The following is a 19,760-nucleotide window of genomic DNA, read 5'->3' on the forward strand; positions in this document are numbered from 1 at the left end:
AGGGGAATCTAGCAATGCATTCCTTTGGTGACATTATATATATATTATTATATTATTTTTTTTATTCTGACGCCAGCCAACAGCTCTGTGTCAAAATAAAAAAAAAGAAAAAGCAGTGTTTCTCTCCTGGGCGGCCGGGAGCGGGAAACTCCCGGAGCGCCGGGAGAGTTGGGCTGTCTGGAGATCAGTGTCCCTGGTTAGCTGGTAACCAGGGACGCTGATCTCTCTGCAAGTGTCCGGAGCCAGCCATAAGATCACGGCTGGCTCCTCCCAGCTGTCAGAAGCATGCTGTCGGCTGGCCAATGGCCAGCCGCTCGGCCAGCTTCGGCTTTCACCTCGGCTCAGGCTGAGCCGCCCGGCCTACTTCGGGAGCTGTACGGGCTATACTGAATAGCCCCTACAGCAGCCATTTGGTTCTACTGAACCGAAAGGGTCCTGGGGCCTAAGCTAGCCGAAGGATCGGCCGAAGCTATGGCTAGATCCTTCGGCTGCTTCGTGAATAGACCCCAAAGTGTTTTACAAATTATTATTTTCTACTCTCATTTTAAATCATCATCTGTAAACTAATGTTTACAGACCCCAAATGCTGAAGCTAACATTTATATACAGAACTGAATAAGTCAGAGCAGTGGCTCCTCTCTGTCTCTACCTCTCCTTCCTGTGGTATACAGTCTGCTTTATAGCCCAAAAGCACAACAAACATATTAAATATTAAAACATCATCATTAACTTAAAAATAATGTAAGATTTTTACAAGGCCATTAGAGTTTGCTGGCATCATACTGTACGTGGCAATTTTCATGCAATTTGACCTACGTTCATCCAGTTTTTGGATGCATTTGGGCAAATGGATGAATGCCATGCATAGATATTAGTGTAAAGGCATGCAATAAGGATAGTTAAGAGGTCAAGGAAACGGTTAAACACGTTTTACCTTACACTGTACTGAAAACAACTCTGCTAGATTTTCATTTATTTTACATTATAAATAAGTCTTTTGCTGCAACATAGTGATGTAATGCTGCCAAAAAAATACTGAACTCTGGCTAGAAGATTTTACCACTGCAATCCATGAAAGATAGTAAGCGATTAGATATATCAGTCATGAAAGACAGTTCAGTTTTGGCTTCACTGACCTTTTACATTTTATTTGTGCAGACAAATGATTTGGTTGTTGTATGTCTTATAGTATCAGCAGGAATTCAGTGCATAGTTGAATGATCATAACAACACAGTCTGAATATATCATGTTGCACCTACCGCATGTTTTGGTAGATTCATCAGAGCCATCTGGACAGTTCGGTATCCCATCACAAAACAGGGATTGTTGTATACATGTAACAGTATCACCGCACAGCTTCTCATTGGGTGGACATGGGGCTGCGACACAAAAATAAAAATACACTTGACTTACAGAAGCTTTTTTACATAAGCATACAGTATATTAATATATAGTTATTATTATTAATACAATTCTTTAATAAAGTACGGGTTTGTTTACTTCAGTGGGTGTAGGCTAAATAATACCTGCCACTGTATACAGGGAGCCCCTACAATTTTCACCACCTGAGGCTGAGGGGTAGTACAGGTGGTGCACGTTATGGGGGGTGGGGCAGTGGGGGATGTTGGCTGTGCTTACCCGGGGGTTCACGTACCTCTGCCCGGCATCCCACCCAGCTCACTGACATCACTGGTTGCCAAGAGCTGGGCGGGACACCATCCATAGTGTCTTGCTCAGCTCCTAGCCAGCAACTACATCAGTGAGCTGGGCGGGATGCCGGCCAGAGTGACCCAAGTTGCTAAAAGCTCTTTGCAACTTGGGATGCTCTGGCTGAATAGAGGGCAGCAGGCACACCTGCCATCCCCTTCACATGACCCAATGAGATGCCACCTTAGGCAGCTACCTCAGGTTGCCTTATTATAGGGATGGCCCTCACTGTATAGCTCTGTGGTAGAACACTAGTACAGTACAATAGCTCTAACTGTCTCTTCCTGAAATCAGCTGCCTCTCACTAAATTCCAACACACACTGACAAAGGGCTGAGAGATTAGTTTTATAGTGAGAGGGCCACACACTGACAATGCACTTGACCATTGGCCAGAGTAATGCACTTGAACATTGGCCACAGTAATGCACTTGACCACATTTTAAAATGCACTGAAAGACATTATTTGGCATTCCTGATGAATGTCCTTAAATATTTGGAGTTCAGCTGAATGTCGAACTTAACATCGGTTTGAAACTTATCCTTATTGAGGAGTAATTCAGCTTTCTGAACTAGCCCTGACAAATGGAGTGCAAAAGGATAAAACATCACCAGCATCAGCTTGGCACTGAGATCTGCTAAACTGCAATCAAGAATATGAAGTGGGCAGGGTCGGGTTCCCTTCTCCACAGCACTTTTAAACTATGGGGTCTATTCACCGACCCGAAGCGAAGTGAGCCGAATGCTGTTCAGCTATTCACTTCAGGCTGGTACGGCCAGTGAAGTGAAATCAGCCATACATCGGGTGGCTTCAGGTCATGCTCAGCATGTTCGGCCGACCCGAAGTGCAGAAGGAGTTCGACTCAGCCGATCCAACATCTGGATCGGCTAAGCCGAAACCTTCGGCAGGCTACTCTTTGCTGTTTGGCCTATTCTCATAGATGTCGAACGGCAGTAAGTGAATAGCCAATTGCCGCAGAGCGGAATAGAAAAACAGTTAAAAAAGTAGTAAAAAATTTAAAACGATTGGCCGGAGCTACCAGTGACAGCTAGCTCCGTCCAACTGTTTTCTATTGGCTGGGCGGTTCAGCTGCCGTCAGAATAAAAAAAAAAAATCACCATAGCAATGCAGCGCTAGATTCCTATTGGCTATTTCACTTTGCAATAGCAAACTAGCTATTGCACCCGCCCTCTGCTGCTGTCAATCACTAGAGGGAACCTGATGGAGAACTTCAGGTCCCCTCTGCTGATTGACAGCAGCAGTGGGCGGGTGCAATAGCTAGTTTGCTATTGGCTATTGCAAATTGAAATAGTCAATGGGAATCTAGCTATGCATTACCTATGGTGATTTGTTTTTTCTTTTTATGCTGATGGCAGCCAACGGCTCCTATGTCAGAAGAAAAAAAAAAAAAAAACAGGGAAAGGTTTACTCTGCTCGATCGAGCAGAGTAAACCTTTCAGGGAGAAAGTGTTTATCTCCTGGGCGGCCGGGAGCCGCTATCTAATAGCGGGAGACTCCCGAAGCGCCTGGGAGAGTTGGGCTGTCTGGAGATCAGTGTACCTGGTTACCTGGTAACCAGGGGCGCTGATCTGTCTGTGCAAGTGGACGAAGCCAACCGCGAGATGACGGCTGGCTCCTCCCAGCAGTCAGTAGCAGGCTGTCAGCTGGCCACCTTCGGCTTTCACCCCGGCTCAGTCGAGCCAAAGCATTTGCCTTCCGCTCTGCTGAGCCGCACGGCCAACTTCGGGAGCAGTACGGGCTATAGTGAATAGCCCGTACAGCAGCCCTTCGGTTCTACTGAACCGAAGGGGTCCTGGGGCCGAAGCTAGCCGAAGGATCAGCCGAAGCTACGGCAAGATCCTTCGGCAGCTTAGTGAATAGACCCCTATGTTACAAATCTGAGCAAGCAATGTGTATTACACTGTTTATGACTTTTTATGACCCCTTGAAAACCCCTAATCTTTAATAACAAAATAAAAAGTGAACTTCTCTGCTGATGATAAGAGAAGTAAAGTGTTTAGTATAAAATGAGCACAATATCTATTGAAGATCTTGGAAATTATGCAATTATCTAAAGAAAATCTATTTTGAGCATCTGAAGAGTTTTTAAACAATGGTTCACTGACTGTTTGAAGTACTAAAGCAGCATAACAACAGCCTGGGATGAAAAGGGAGCAAACGCAACCCGTCTCCACTATTTATGTAATCTTCAACAGCATAATGATTATATTGAATCAAACAAAGCATACAATTATATTAAGGATATGCTTCATTTTCAGCCATTACAGAAACAGAGTTTGGGTATTTGTTCAATTACCAAATGATTACCTGGAGAACCACAATTCTGAAAAAAGCACTTCAAATGAAAAAAAAAACAACAAAAACACATGAGACACTAAATTATTTTTCTTTGTAATTTATTTCATCTGATGATAATGATGCTTTTGTGTTTGCATGGCTTTTATGATGGTGTTTACTTATTTTTACTAAGCTTTTATTTTTATTGCATAATAAAAATGTCCATCTATCATTAGACACACACACAACACAGTGACCCTGATTTACAGAAAGAAGTAGAGCATGTTTGATTTAAAGGTTTTTGAATGTTTTACTTTGCAGATAATATCCAATCATGTGAAGAAAAAAAAAAAATAAACTTTGCGTATACATGAAAGGATGATTAGTCAGCACAATGTTACCCCATTTACTAGACTGGGCAAATTTTATTTTTGCTAATTTTCTACTAGCTTATTGAATTAGGTTTAATTGTGCTGACTTTTATATTTTTTATGCACATGATTGGTTATTCCTTGCAAATAGAATTTTCACTTCATTTCACTTCATTTACTAAGATCAGTAAAAATTGACTTGCTCTACTCCAACTCTATGAACATGCTCTACTCATGCTCTACTCCTTTAGTAAAGCAATCCCAGTATTTCTATGAATTGATACTTATGCATACCATCCACAGCGTCTAAACTTGCTAGGATGCTAGAGACTGGGCCTCACAGTGTCATTGGTTGAAAGGGTGCAACATAGCAACCAGTGACACTATGGGGCTGCCTATTTTCTAGAAATCATTGATGCTGTGTGACCCACACACACATTTGTTTTTTTTCCGTTCCACAAACTGCGATCTGTCAGAGTATACTGGGCAGTGTGATCAAACCTGGTGCCTATTGGAATGCATAGTGGTATTTAGTCACCCTGCATAACTGATATAACAGGAAAGTGAAGTACAATGTCTGTCTAGCTGAACATCTGTGTCTGTGGCTTCAATTGGGCTTCAAGCAGACAACATACAAAATCAATCATGAGCTGAACTGTAGACAAAGTTCTCATTTGGGTACAGAAGCGCATTTACTAATGTACTCCTGTGACCCAAACTCAGAACATAGCGGGCTACTGCTCGCTATATGCTGACAGTGCAGAGCCATGCTGCAGCCAGGAATGATCCCCACAGCACATCACAGCCTGATTGACAGCTGGCTCTGTCTCTCTAGAAGCAGAGCAAGGTGTGCTCACCCCCTCTGTCTGTCCCTCCAATGAGCGCTGAAGAAACAGAGATGAGGAAAGGGGGAAATCTCTTCAGATAGCAGCAACTGACAGTTACTACTCTCTGCAGGGAGAAGCCGTGATTTGAGCGATCAGTGGTTTGTGATCACTCAGTTCTTGAGCTAAAGAGCCAGTGTGTGACACCTGCAGTGTCACATGGCAGCTCAACTATTGGGAAGGGTTCATTTTACTATCCCAATAGTTCTACTTTCAAGTATTATTAAACTGTCAAATTTAATCCAGATCAAATAAATATACATTGTCTAGCAAAGTATTACTTTGCATTTTTTCCAGAGCACAGTTACAGTTATAATGTTTCCAAAGATCTGGCTCCAATTCTCTCAGTTCAGCTTCCCTGAACTTCCCGTCGAGTACAAGATCACAAGGGGCAGCACAGTCTGCAGTAGCTATCTATCTACTAGTTTGGAGAAGGAAGAAAGGAGAAGGAAAAGCAGGGAGATAGAAAATGGCTTCCTTTGCCGTGCCTGTGCGTTTGTGGAGAAACGCATAGCTTACAAGCACACAAGAGGGTGGCTCCATAGGACACTGCAAAGAAAAGGAGCCTCCCTAAAACAGGATATCAGGGCCACTGCTCAGGGGACCAGCAGATTCTGCAGAAATGTAAAATGTTTAAACATCAAGGAGCAGCATCCATAGGAACTATTTTAATTAGCATTTAAAACAGCTTAAAAACTTTAATATCACTGTAAAGTAAGGAGTTGGCTTTATGGGTTTTATATAATCCACTGCAGCCAGATTCAACAAGGCTTTTCACAGTGCTTTTCTTGATAGATTTTGATCGGTTATTCCGTGGCATGTACAGGGCTAGATTTTTTATCACTGCAGCCTGTAGGCAGCCATTATTCTTCTCCATTCCCACACCAGTTCCCATGATTTTGGGCAAGCTCTCTATGTTCTCACATCAAAGACCACTGCTTCTGCATTGTACCTGATGACTGTGAGGTGAAGAGAATCATCTTCATGGGTCACCTGAAGGGGAAAAAACGCCTCAGAGTGCAAGAAAAAAGGTAAATAATTCTGCCTACTCTATGCCCCCTAGACTAAATGGGCATTAGAACCTTAATATGTGTTAAAGGAGAACTATGAGGTGAGTGCTTTTCACTCACCTCATAGTTCTAGCCGACCTGTGACAATGAGACTGTCACAGGTCGGCTCAGTAGATCGGGAGGTGAGCGAACACATACCGGGTTCGCTCACCTCTCGATCCTGTCACGGCTCTCTGCCGTGACAGGGGGAGGGGCTGGATTCCCCTCTCCCCGCTCCGATCTGCCAGCGCTGACTGGCGGAACGGACGGGGGAGGGGGCGGGTACAGCTGGCTCTGCCTCTAGATAGGCAGAACCAGCTGTCACTCATGAAGCTGGGCGGATCCCGTCGTCTAAGTCGGCATCCGCTCCGGCTGCGGCGTCTCAGTATCCTGCGAGCTGTAGCTCGCGGTATACTGAGCTTAGGGTAACGGGAGGACGCTAGTTTGTGTCCTCCCGTTACCCTAAGGGGAACTATGGGGAAAAACACTGACCCCATAGTTCTCCTTTAAGAGGAGCTGGAAATGGCTAAAAGGGAATTTTATCAGGTGACTGGAAACTAATACTAAAACAAAGGGAGCTGTCATTGTTATCCTCTTTCTAAGAATATCAGCTGTCCCTGTCCATTATACTGACCCACGGCTAGCATGCAGTTTAGAAAGTCAGAGTGATTTCAGAGCATCTGATTTGCATACCACTATGTCAGAAAGTGTTGAAGCCTTTGGATCAGCATGAAAACCATACAACTAGTATTTGCAGAAGGATAGATCAGCAAAGACCTCCAACATATTCTCTCAGTAAATGTTTCCTTTTAAGGAGTCTCCATCTTGATTGTAATGGAGGCAATTTGGCATTGGATCATCCAAAATGGAGTCAGAAAGGCATCACTAGTTTTCAGCTTCTTGATCATAACACCAGAGCATCTGCATAACCTGTCATTGAAATTAATGAATGAACAGAAATTGAGCAGCGGGAATAATTGCAAGGGTGTTAAAAGGAAAATTCCACAAGCACACATTCAGCAGGTACTTGTGACAGAAACACTGACCTTTAGCAAATCTGTTAACAAATTGTATTCAGTTTTCCACTACACAATACCTTTAAATCACATTAGCACAGAAACTAATATCAAATGTAGAGAAAGTGGAGACTTGGGTTAAACATCCAGTAACCTTGGTTAACTAATGTCTTATTAATTATACAAAAACCTGAATGCCAGAATTATTTGGTATAACCTTCCCATAGCTGCCCACATCTGATATCTATGAAAAGGTTTTGGAAGCTTCAACAATATTCAAAAGGGACCTGTTCTATTTATAATGTCAATACTTCAATGTGTCTAAAATTCAAGCAAAAAAAAAAAAAGTTCAACAGCCCACATTTATATACAGGCAAAAAGGAGTTACTGAGAAAAGAAGCGAAAAAAGAGCCACAATAAGCAAAAAAAGGTTACAAGAGGGAAATGTAACATTTTACAGTTGTTAAAATGTGCATTCCTGTCACATTCAGCGACCATTTTAAAATAAATTTCACAGTATGACAAGGAAGGCCAAATTATTATATCTTAGTTCAATACTTTACTTTTTTGCCATTTATTTTAGATTATGCTGACATAAGAAATGTCAGTTTATATTGCTACTTGGTAGACCAAACTGCCACAGTAGTCATTTTAAAATATCTTTACAAATATACATATTTCTAGCTATATAAACTCTGATTTTTATAAGGCTATATATTTATCTATACATAGATTTACCTTCTGCGTGTCTTTTAAAGAATTTAACGTTTTCCGTTTCTTCAGCTCAGCATCGTGAATATATTTGGGTTTTATGAGACACTTTTATATTTTGCATCATATTAGTGAGACCAGAAGAAACTGGGAGTATGCAATGATTATATGAAGCTTTCATAAAGAATTTTAATGTGTAACAGCAATGTTCTTTTCCTACCTTGCTAATGCTACACTATATGTCCTATAAACAGTAAAAAGTGGCAAATGTAGATACAGGTCAGGTTCTCTGATCCATTTTTTTTTTTTTTTTTTTAGGAGTAGTTGGCCAATGCTTTAAAGATCTGGTTATACACACAAAGCTGTCAGATATACAGGAGCCATGCTGAATCCCATATCACACTAGTGACTGTGCAGGGGTATTTATATTAAAAATCCAAGACTCTGACCTGTGATAAAATGTTAGAGCACTGGACAAGAGCACTGGACCTTGAGATGCTTGCAAGTATCCTTTTTAGTCTTCAAACTGACATATACACTATATTGCTAGAAGTATTGGGATGCCTGCTTTTACACACACATGAACTCTAATGGCATCCCAGTCTTAGTCTGTCGGGTTCAATATTGAGTTGGCCCACCCTTTGCTGCTATAACAGCTTCTACTCTTCTGGGAAGGTGTCGACAAGGTTTAGGAGTGTGTCTATGGGAATGTTTGACCATTCTTCCAGAAGCGCACTTGTGAGGTCAGGTACTGATGTTGGAGGAGAAGGCCTGGCTCACAGTCTCCACTCTAATTCAGCCCAAAGGTGTTCTATCAGGTTGAGGTCAGGACTCTGTGCAGACCAGTCAAGTTCCACCACCCCAAACTCGCTCATCCATGCCTTCATGGACCTTGCTTTGTGCACTGGTGCGCAATGTTGGAACAGGAAGGGGCCATTTCCAAACTGTTCCGTCATGTTGGAACAGGAAGGGGCCATTTCCAAACTGTTCCCACACAGTTGGAAGCATGAAATTGTCCAAAATGTCTTGGTATGCTGATGCCTCAAGAGTTCCCTTCACTGGAACTAAGGGGCCAAGCCCAACCCCTGAAAAACAACCCCACACCATAAACCCCCCTACACCAAACTTTACACTTGGCACAATGCAGTCAGGCAAGTACTGTTCTCCTGGCAACTGCCAAACCCAGACACGTCCATTGGATTGCCAGACAGAGAAGTGTGATTTGTCACTCCAGAGATCACGTCTCCACTTCTCTAGGGTCCAGTGGCGGCATGCTTTACAGCACTGCATCCAACGCTTTGCATTGCACTTGGTGATGTATGGCTTGGATGCAGCTGCTCGGCCATGGAAACTCATTCCATGAAGCTCTCTACGCACTGTTGTTGTGACAATCTGAAGGCCACACAAAGTTTGGAGGTCTGTAGCTATTGACTCTGCAGACATTTGGCAACTTCTAGGCACTGTGCTGTACAGCATGCGCTGACCCCGCTCTGTCATTTTACAAGGCCTACCATTTTGTGGTTGAGTTGCTTTTGTTCCCAGTTGCTCCCACTTTGTTATAATACCACTAACAGTTGACCGCGGAATATTTAGTAGCAAGGAAATTGCACAGAACACCTTAATCCAATGCTTTGGAAGGGTGTCCCAATACTTTTGGTAATATAGTGTATGTCCTTCTGGAGCATGAATGCTATCAGCATGCCTGCTATCAATAATGTTAGGATCCACCCCAGTTGCCTAAGTGACAGCTAGCCAGAGCCAGTTGTGCACCTGCCTGCCCCTCCGGTGAGCACTGGAGGAACAGAGAGAGAGAATGGGGAATATCTGCAGGGAGCAGAAGAAAAAGAGAACATGGACAATGTATGAGATAAAAACACTTCTGGCTATGAGATGACTGTAGCTGTTATGGTGCACTATTGCATAGTCTTTGATGCTTTTTTATTGAAACTAAAAGTTAAACTTTCAGGACAAGCTATCAGGATCTAGCCTGTTCTTCTAAGGGTCATGCAGTACCACTTGAACGTTAGAAGGGAGTAGGCTACAACAGCTTGTTCTAAAAATTTAAGCTAGTGCAAATTTTAAAAAGTATCATGGACAGTTTTTAACTGTGCTTTGGCTTATACGTATATTTAAAAATAAGAGACTTTACATTTGAACAGACCCGTTATGTTGAATCAACGTTCCTCAGACCCCTAACATTTAATAAATATAGGAGATCAATTTCTGTAGTGATTACTTTTTCCAAGACGCCTTTTTAAAACTTTTCGTAATGTAGTATTGAACGCTCAAACTTTTTTCATTGATGGATCCAGATCAGACAAATATACATTTCCCAGCAAAGTATTCCTTTATTTTTTTTGCAAGCACTTACTGTACTATCATCATGTTTCCAAATACCAGGCTCCAACTTTCTTAGCTCAGCTTCCCTGAACTTCCTGTCCAGTACAAAATCCCAAGGGATAGAGCAGTCACCAGCAGCTGTCCAACTACTAGCTTGGAGAAGAGAGGAGGGAGGAGAAAGGAAAGAGGATCATAGAGTAGGGGAATGGTTTGCCTTGTCATGCCTGTGTCTTTGTAGTAGGGCTGGTAATGATTACAATTTTTGTGTTCGATTAATCACATTTTTTTTAATGATTAATTTCGATGAATTATAATGCACATACAGATCCAACTACATTGGCCTATACACATAGAGCACAGCAATGAAGTAATAAAACGAACTAGGATCACACTAATCCAGCACGTTATTAAAGTGTCCGTGACATCACCCGATCTCCGACGGGACTCCCGGAAGTCGGCAGAGAGGTGAGTCTTTTCATTTTCGATCAAAATAATTTTAATCGATCAAAAAGTTTAACGATTAATCGAGGAATTAATAGTTAATTTCCCCAGCCCTACTTTGTAGAGATACGCACAGCTTACAAGCACACTCAAGGGTGGCTCCTTAGGACCCTGCAAGGGAAAGGAGCCATCCTAATACAGGATATTAGGGTAGAGCTAAGGGGGCCAGGTGATTCTGCAGAAAACTAAAACTTTTTAAGCTTTCTCAGATGCTGATGAAATCACTTACAATGTATCCAGCTTCTTTATGTTTAAAAGTTTTAGAATCCTACAGAATTACCTGGCCATGACATCCTGTTTTTCAGGTTGGCTGTTTTCCCTTGCAGGGTTCCCCCGGAGCCACCCTTGTGTGTGTTAGTAAGCTGTGTGTGTGTTTCCACAAACACACAAGCACAACAAAGCAAGTAATTAGCTAAGGTGATAAGTTGGAGCCAGTTTGTGGTGTTGCTCTTTAACCTGCTTTAAATATTATAAAAACATATTAAAGCCCATTCATTTTGTGTAAAAATAGTAGATGTGGTAGGTATTGCTGTGGTAAACTGTGCATCTACAAAAAGAACAAATTCATCAGAAGCATGCTATTTTGAAAACAAGGTGTTCTTTTTTGTCAGTAACTTTCTACCATTTAGGGTTATATATAGCTGTTCTTTATGTAAGATATTTTTAACCACAACATCCTTGTAAAAATGGTTAAAATGAAACTTAAGTATGCACTCAATAAACCTGAACGCCAGGCACAAAAATAAATACATTTCTTAAAGCTGACATTTTATCTGCTTATATTTTGTCTTCCCTGGTTACTACTAGTGTGCTATACGGCCCCCAGAAAGTTGTGGATGCCTGTGAGTCTAAAAAAGTGATTTAAAAAGCTTGCCAAATGATTTGAAAGCAATTATTCCACTGTAAGAAAAATAATTTACAAATGGCGTAGATGTAAAAAAAAATGCTAATTTGTCCAGGACAGGCCAGCCCAGCAAATTTAACCCAGCAGATGTCAGTCTGATGCTAACACATCCATTATGTGGTGTTCAGGTAACTCTTGCAACAGTTAAGGTCAAAGCCTACAATAAGTAATTTCTGCTATGGCAGTAATACTAGCTTTTGATGTCAAGAGTGATCTTAATTTTTCCACAGTACTGCATTACATCTATCAAAATTTTTGTTGAATAAATATATGAAAAGGCAAATTTTTTGTGTGTTCTTAGGTATATTACCTTTATCTGTAGGTAATATTTGAACAAAGATCTCAGGTTTGCCTGTTCCAATATGCTGTAAAAGACAATTTCCATGGGGTGTACTAAAAATTGTATGTGACTGTACCTGTTCATATATTGTTAAGCTGGTAATTGATATATATTATTTTGTTATATTGATTTGACTTATTTTGCTTAGGTCTAAATATTAAAGTTTTTTTTATTTTTTATTTATTTAGTCAAGGAAATAAAACAAATATTGTATATGATGTTTTAGCATGTGCAGCTGGCTGAAGTCTGTGCTCTTTATCTGCCTATTCTTACTGGTTTATAAAAACCACTGTTTACAGAGCTCAATAGCTGCAGCTCAAATTTATGCACAGACCTGAATGACTAGAACGGAATAACTTATAACCATTTTCTGACCCTATCTGCCTGCTTTGTATAGGCGGGCCACATTAAGTTTTAGGATGGCTCCACATATGTGCGTTTTGGCAAAGTGTTGTAAAATATGTGTTGTATTATTGGTTACTGAAACAGATGTACTATGTGCATACCATTATACTGACATTCCAACCCACACATACAGTAGCTGCTGACACATCTGCTCTTCAGTGCACTACCACGCACATACTGTGCATTTTAGTGCTAGTGTTTTAGTGTTTTAGTTTGAGTTCCTGGAAATGCAGCTAATGCATTTTTTCATGTGTTTAGGTACATTGCCAGCCCATTCAAAATAAATAGGCTGCCTTAATGCAATAACAACACATATACAAGGCTGTCAAAACACCTGCACTATAAGGCATTACAATGCATCAATTGTGTTTTGTGGTTGGAGGTTTTGGCAAAATTTCTGCAGGTGCAGTTTATGTGCTTTGAGATATGCTACCTGCCTATTTAAAATGAATGGGTCTGCCTTAATGCAGCATACCCGATCTACACTACCAGTCACAAGTTTTAGAACAACCCAATTTTTCCAGTTTTTATTGAAATTTACTCAGTTTAATGTCTGAATGTACTATTAAAATAAAGCATAGAACAACTAAACAATTTCTATATCTAAAAGAAATCATGGAATTGTTTTCTTTAACACAATGTAATCTTAATGTGTGACTCATCAAAGTAGCCACCTTTTGCAAATATAACAGTCGAACACACTCGTCGCATTCTTTCTACAACGGAAATCAAATATTGTTCGGAAAGTTCTTCCCAACACTGTTGCAGAAGTTCCTACAAATGTGTTGCACTTGTAGGTTGCTTTGCTTTCACCCTTCTTTCCAGTTCATCCCAAACCAGCTTGATGGGATTTAAGTCTGGTAACTCCATGATTTGAAGCCTACCGACTTGTTCTTTTCTTCTAAGGTAGTTCTGACACAGCCTAGAGGTATGTTTTGGGTCATTATCTTGCTGTAGGATGAAACCGTAGACATACAGCAGAGGGTATTGCATGGTGCTGCAAAATACTGTGGTAATAGTTTTGGTTCAGGGTGCCACTCACTCTAAGCAAGTCGCTGACTCTGGATCCAGTAAAAAAGCCCCAAACCATCCTGCTTCCTCCTACATATTTGATAGTTGGTGTTACACACCAAGAAACCATCCTTTCGCTAACTTGGCGGCATACAAAAACCCTACACGATGAACCGAAGATCTAAAATTTTGATTCATTGGTCTATAAGAACTTCTTCCAGTCTTCAGTAGTCCACTGGCAGTGCTTCATGGCCCAGGAAAGCCTCTTTTTCTTATTTTGCCATTCTAGCAGAGGCTTTCCTACTGCCACTCGGCCAGTCAAAACTGCAGCTCGATGTCTTCTCTTCACAATTGAAACTAAGGGGTCTATTCACAAAGCTGCCGAGGGCAGCCGAGTGAATGACCGATCAGAAGTGAAGTGAGCCGAACACTGTTCGGCTATTCACTTCAGGCTGGTACGGCTGATTTCAGCCGTATATCGGCTGAAATCAGCCTACATCGGCTTGCTTCGTGTGGAACTATCAGTGTTAAGTTGTGCTTAAAGCTGTTTTTATGTGAGCCACCTGTCACGCAATCTGTTGACTCTCAGAAACTTGTCTTCTGATTCTGTTGTGGCTTTGGGTGTGCCAGACCTCTTCCTGTAAGACTGGGTTCACACCTAGGCATTTTTCCGCGCTTTCGTACTCGCGGAAAAACGCTGAAACAGGGAAATGCCATTATTTTCAATGTGCATGGTTCCCATCTGGGTGGTTTTCCGCGAGTATGAACGTGCGGGAAACCGCCCTATGCCCAAAGAAGTACATGTACTTCTTTGGGGCGTTTTGGTCGGGCGGTTCCATTGGGATACAGCCAAGTATCCCTCGGAAACACGCGTTTTTCCGTGCATATTACGTGCATATTCAATCCGCCTAGGTGTGAACCCAGCCTTAGTTTCTTCCAGCTTCCAAGTGTCTTTTGATGGTGTAGGACACTGTAGTCACTGGTCACTGACATCCTGGCTTTCTTTGCAATGTCTCTAAAGGAAAGACCTACACTTTTAAGGGTTATAATAGTCTGTCTGTTTTCCTTTGATAATTGCCTTTTTATTGCCATTTTGAGAGCAATATACTACTTCCTGCAGTACAATATTGTGCAATAATTGTTTAGATGGGTGCAGTAACACAGTCTGTTCCAACAGTACTTTTATACAGGCAGAGGGCTTGTGAGTAATCAACAAATGTTGGGTCACCCGTAAAAATGGTTAGCAAAAACTGTCAAGACTTAATTTTCTTACATTGCTGCAGAACAACTGTGAGTTGTCAACCCATTACTTCCTGCCTGAAAAAAACCTTTTTGTATAACTGAAATGTATATTATTTTTCAGTTGTTGTTAACCTAAACTTCTTTTTTTTCACTCTGGCAGTTTACCTTTACGTTTGTACCATTTCAGGTTATTCACTGGACTTTACCTGCTTACATTTCAATAAAAACTAGAAAAGTGGAGGTGTTCTAAAACTTTTGACCGGTAGTGTAAATACACACATTAGCACATGCTTTCACAAATGTCTTACCCTGACAAACAGGATGTTATCAGAACAGGATCAGAACAGGATCAGAACAAGTGAGTGCTAATCTCCCCAGTGGGGACCAAAGAATGGCAACAAGAATCTGACAGAGGTTCTAAAGGTTTTCCAGTCATCCAAAAAAAAAAGAACCATTAATGTAAACATACTGTGCTTACCTGCAATGAATACACTTTGGACATCTATTTCAAACTGCTTCGTAAGATTAGAATAATTATTCTCAATTCCGGTTCTCAATTCAGTCTGAATCTTTTCACTAGCTAAAACCTGACCGAAGAGCGCATTGAAAACCACGATCACACTTCCATTTCTAAGACAAATGATAAAAAGAAAATCAGTGAGGTTATTGCTTGTTTGAAGTGATCAGGAACTAGATAAGAACCTATAAGCGGCAGACAAGCACTGCAATGAGAATTATTATGGTAACCAATCACAAATTGTACGATTACTATGGGTTTATACACTTTGCAAAGTGACACTGACATTTGTCCTGCCTTGAATATACTTGTAAGTGAAAAATTGTCTTAGCTGATGCAGTCGAATGGCAAAAAGGGTTCTTGCTTTGTAGTCTTGAGCTGCCTCCTGATACCATACATTTTAACCCCGTACTCGTACACAATAAAAAGCAGTAATCACTGAAGAGGTGCAGGGCGCTTCGGCACTGGGAGGTAACATTTCTGAGGGCCTGTGTACATGGACATTTGCTTGCGTCTGAATAGGTTTTCTCCACATACAAGTCTACTTGAATGCAAAAGCAGCCTGAAGCACATTGATGCAAGGAGGAGGTCTGAAGCATTGTATAGGAACCCAGAAGGATCTCTGAAGCATCTGTAACTGATCTCATGCTAAATTCCCCTGAAAGAACGCTGTGTTTGAGTTTTGCCAATATACACAGGACAACGATCTTAAATGAAGCATGGGGATTGACATAATTGATTGCTATCAAAATGCTAGATGATTGCCTGTGTCTGACTGCAACACTTTTTTAAATGACTAAACACATAGCAAAAGCCAGAATGAGCTCCTGATTAGCTTGTTCCAAACCCATGAAATATGAAAGATTTTGGATCAGGATGGCAGCCAAGCAATGAATATTTTCAGAAGGAGTGGTTAGCAAAGGCAGCCTATATATTTTTCTCAGCACTTCAGACAGTAGAGATAATAGGAACTTTTCCGTTTAGTTGTTTGAATGCTTAGTATATTTGAAAAATAATGACTGTATAGCAAATAGCAATATGTTTGATTCACATAATGTAAAAACATGAGGCCACAGCTATTTTATGTACAAACCGCAGTCAATGGGTTAATTATATATTAAATCATATACTCAGTCTGACAATTTTTTATGCATTAATGCTTTACAAAGTGATACAAACAAGGTTGAGTAGTATAAATAGTACAAATGTATAAAATATTTTCAATAGCAATGGCATGCTTAGGTATGGAAACAACATTTACAGAAAGACAAGACACAATAGAAGAAGCCATATCATACAAATAGAAATAACCCTGCTGTGCCTCTAGGATTAAAGTTTACAATACATTTTGCTTGTAACTAGGCTCTATTACAGATGAATGTCTCTTTCTGACCCTGATATTTATCTTCTCCACTTGGATGACCCGCTAAATAAACAGCATTACACCATTCATCTTGTAAATAGTCTTTAAATTCTAGTTGAAATTCTGTCAGGTTTTATTTCTGGGCGTGCAAGGAGAATAGTACCAAACGCAGAACATATAAAGTCCAGATTCAATCTTATAAGACTCTTATAGCATAAAAGATATTGAGGGGATTTATCAAAACTGGAGCAGAGAAAATCTGGTGCAGCTGTGCATGGCAACAAATTGGCTTCTCTCTTTCATTTTCAGATCTTAACTGAACAAACTGAAGAGAGAAGCTGATTGGTTGCAATGCACAGCTGCTCCAGATTTTGTCTTCTCCATTTTGATAAATTCCCCTCAATGTGTTTTGGGGCTTTAAATGACCCCTTAAGCAGGGCTTGGTAATGTTGAACAAAGTGTGTAGTGGACTGATAAAATCAGAGGGATACTGAGGGATGGCTCTTTTGGCTCTTTCCTCCTGGCACCTCCAGTCTCTACTCAAGTAAAAAAAAACAACCTTTGGCCACCACTCCTGGGAGTGCTGTCTAATGATAATCATTGCCTCTATACTTCTCAAGACCTGATTGAGAACATCTACTGCTTCAAGAGATCCAGCACCCCACACCATTCTTCTACATTCTTAGGTTCTTATTTTGTCTGAGACCCCATTAAGGAGAATTATCCCTACTCCCTGTTCCTGTGACACCCGTACAAAATATGTAAGAACAACCATCACTAGGATAAAAAGGCATAGACAGCAATAAACCCATTTTCAAAAGTTCTAATCCTACCTCGGTCTCCTATCATTTTCTTTCCCGTCTCCCTATGTTGTGGGTTCTTACAAAGTGGCAAAGGTTTAAAGGATCAGGTATCACAATTGTTCCTTTATTTAAAAGTTTTATCTAAGACAAGCCAGATTTTACAGTCACTGCATCCTTATTCAATTCCACCTCTTAACAACAAGCAAAGTAAACAGCAAAGTAGGACAAAAATACAGAGTTTATATTCAGAGTGTGCTTTCTTAAGCTTTTAGGGGAAGCCTAACTCTCCTCACTTCTGTAACCCCTCTAACAGCTAGTCAGCATTACTGGTGTGTGGCCACAGATGACACCTTCCTGTAAGGAAACTACCAGCTTGCTTCCTGGGTCCCAGTGATCCAACCGTCTCCAACTGAGGGGTGAGGCCTATCTGTCCCTAACAAGCAGCCATCTGTCCCTCCCTGCAAAGCCATCCCTCCCTCCCTGTGCAAAAGACTCCTTTGTGATGCAGAAGGGGTTCTATATAGTCTTTCTATTTGCCATATGTAATGGAGGGTGAGGCTGTTTCTCACATGATGGATTTAGTAGGCCCTATGAATGTTTATAACACTGGCATCTTTATCAGGCAATAGGAATTTTGCCCCCTCTCTTTTTGTCAGGATTCTTTGGGTATTGTAACATTTATTTATTTTCCCTGTCCTTACTCTGAGCCAATTCTCATTCTTAGAGAAACATTTTCCTGATACTTCCATACAGCCCAATGTCATACTTTCCAAGAAATGTACCTTTATCAGAAGAAAAGCCATAAATCACACCCCTCTAACATGTGTTCTAGTGTTCCAAATTCCACAATAGCTTAATGTCATCCACATCTCTCTCATATCTCTTCTCACCAGACTTCCCATTACCACCCCCTCACAGGTTATTTAATGGCAACAAATGACAGAAGATTCACACACAGTGCTGGGAGCCTGAACATTAGATTGATCAGCAACAGTCTATTATTGAGCTGAAGAGCAGAATAAGGTAAAATGTCTGTATTAGTTTCCATTTCAGTATCTTTCAGGTTGCATTAATGTACAGAAGTGCATTTGGCCTTTAGCCAGAAGAGGGTATTTGCATTCCCCTGGAGATAATTCTTGCCAAAGTAGGTAAGGCAACATCTTTTATGAACACCACACACTGTACCACTTGACACCTGTCAGCAATTACCTTTGTCTCCTTCTACCTTCCTGCAAGAACCTTTGCTGCATGCAGTAGTCTCTCCCCTCAAGTGCATCTGCAAATCAGCAGAAAGCAAAAGAATGTCTCTAGAACTTTATAGAAACATCCTGTCTTTCCAAAGCTAAAATAAGTTAAAGCAGAACTCCAGCCAAACCTTCAGCTTTGCACAGTTGTACAGACGCTTCTGTATTGAATTTGCTTACCATCATTTTACTGTACATTTACAGTGTTCATTAGAAGCTTCAGCATGTTAGTTAGAATCTGCCTAATTTGCTTTTAGTTCTTTCAGTCAGGTAATGAGAAAGTTAAGGTTATATTTTACAATTTCATCAGCATATTGATATTGTGGGTAGGTGGGAAGAGAAACCTGGGATGGCAAAATATAATCAGATTTAACTTTAACTTTAACTGTTTCCCTGTCCTGGTATCCAACTACAGCTCATCACAACCAATCCACTGTTTGTACTTTCCAGCTTTTACAGAAATATTTCCTGTACTATCTTTCACATTTATATCACTTAACCAATAGGATGTATTAAGGTTGCAAAAGAATCTCTTTGGCAGTCCACTTCAATGAAATTAGTAAAATAAAACAAAAAGTTAATTTGGCAAATTTCTGAGGGGGCAAATTTGATCAAAACGGGAGGTTGGGTGGATGCCAAAAGAACAAATTTTAAACAATTTGCTCAGCTGTTGTTTTAAGTTTGAATAGAGAATCAGTGTTTGAACTGTACCTAAATGCTAGTACTACCTCCAGTAAAATGACAATGTCTAAAGAACTGTCAGTAAAATATACAATGAGACTGCAAAATTCCACCAAGCTGAATTTGCTTTATTTCTGCTGAGATATTTCTCTTGTTTCAGTAGACAATGCAGACACAAATATCAAATTGAAATTTCAGTATACAAATTACAGGTAAAATATATATTTAATCAAGGCCTTGATAAATGGGCTGTGCTACATCAAAAAGATGGACCTCGAATAGAAAGATCCCTGCAGGTTCTGTGTGCCTTGTACATATCCCCAACCATTATTTGCAGTACTGGAGCTACATGTGTGAAGACCCCCTAATATAA

The 19,760-nt window shown here is 40.7% G+C and overlaps 1 protein-coding gene across 1 annotated transcript in view; it reads right to left on the reverse strand.

Annotated features, from left to right (window-relative positions):
• TMPRSS15 (transmembrane protease, serine 15) overlaps positions 1-19,760 on the reverse strand; it is a 229,782-nt gene that overhangs the window by 198,856 nt on the left and 11,166 nt on the right. Inside the window, exons 4-5 of the mRNA XM_018556698.1 lie at positions 15,258-15,409; positions 1,261-1,380 (exon numbers count right to left, since the gene is read on the reverse strand). Coding sequence (XP_018412200.1) covers positions 1,261-1,380; positions 15,258-15,409 — 272 coding nt within the window. The remainder of the gene's footprint in view (positions 1-1,260; positions 1,381-15,257; positions 15,410-19,760) is intronic.

This window comes from Nanorana parkeri, unplaced genomic scaffold (genome assembly GCF_000935625.1).
Source record: "Nanorana parkeri isolate BGI_ZX_2015 unplaced genomic scaffold, ASM93562v1 scaffold248, whole genome shotgun sequence".
Classification (NCBI taxonomy): domain Eukaryota; kingdom Metazoa; phylum Chordata; class Amphibia; order Anura; family Dicroglossidae; genus Nanorana; species Nanorana parkeri.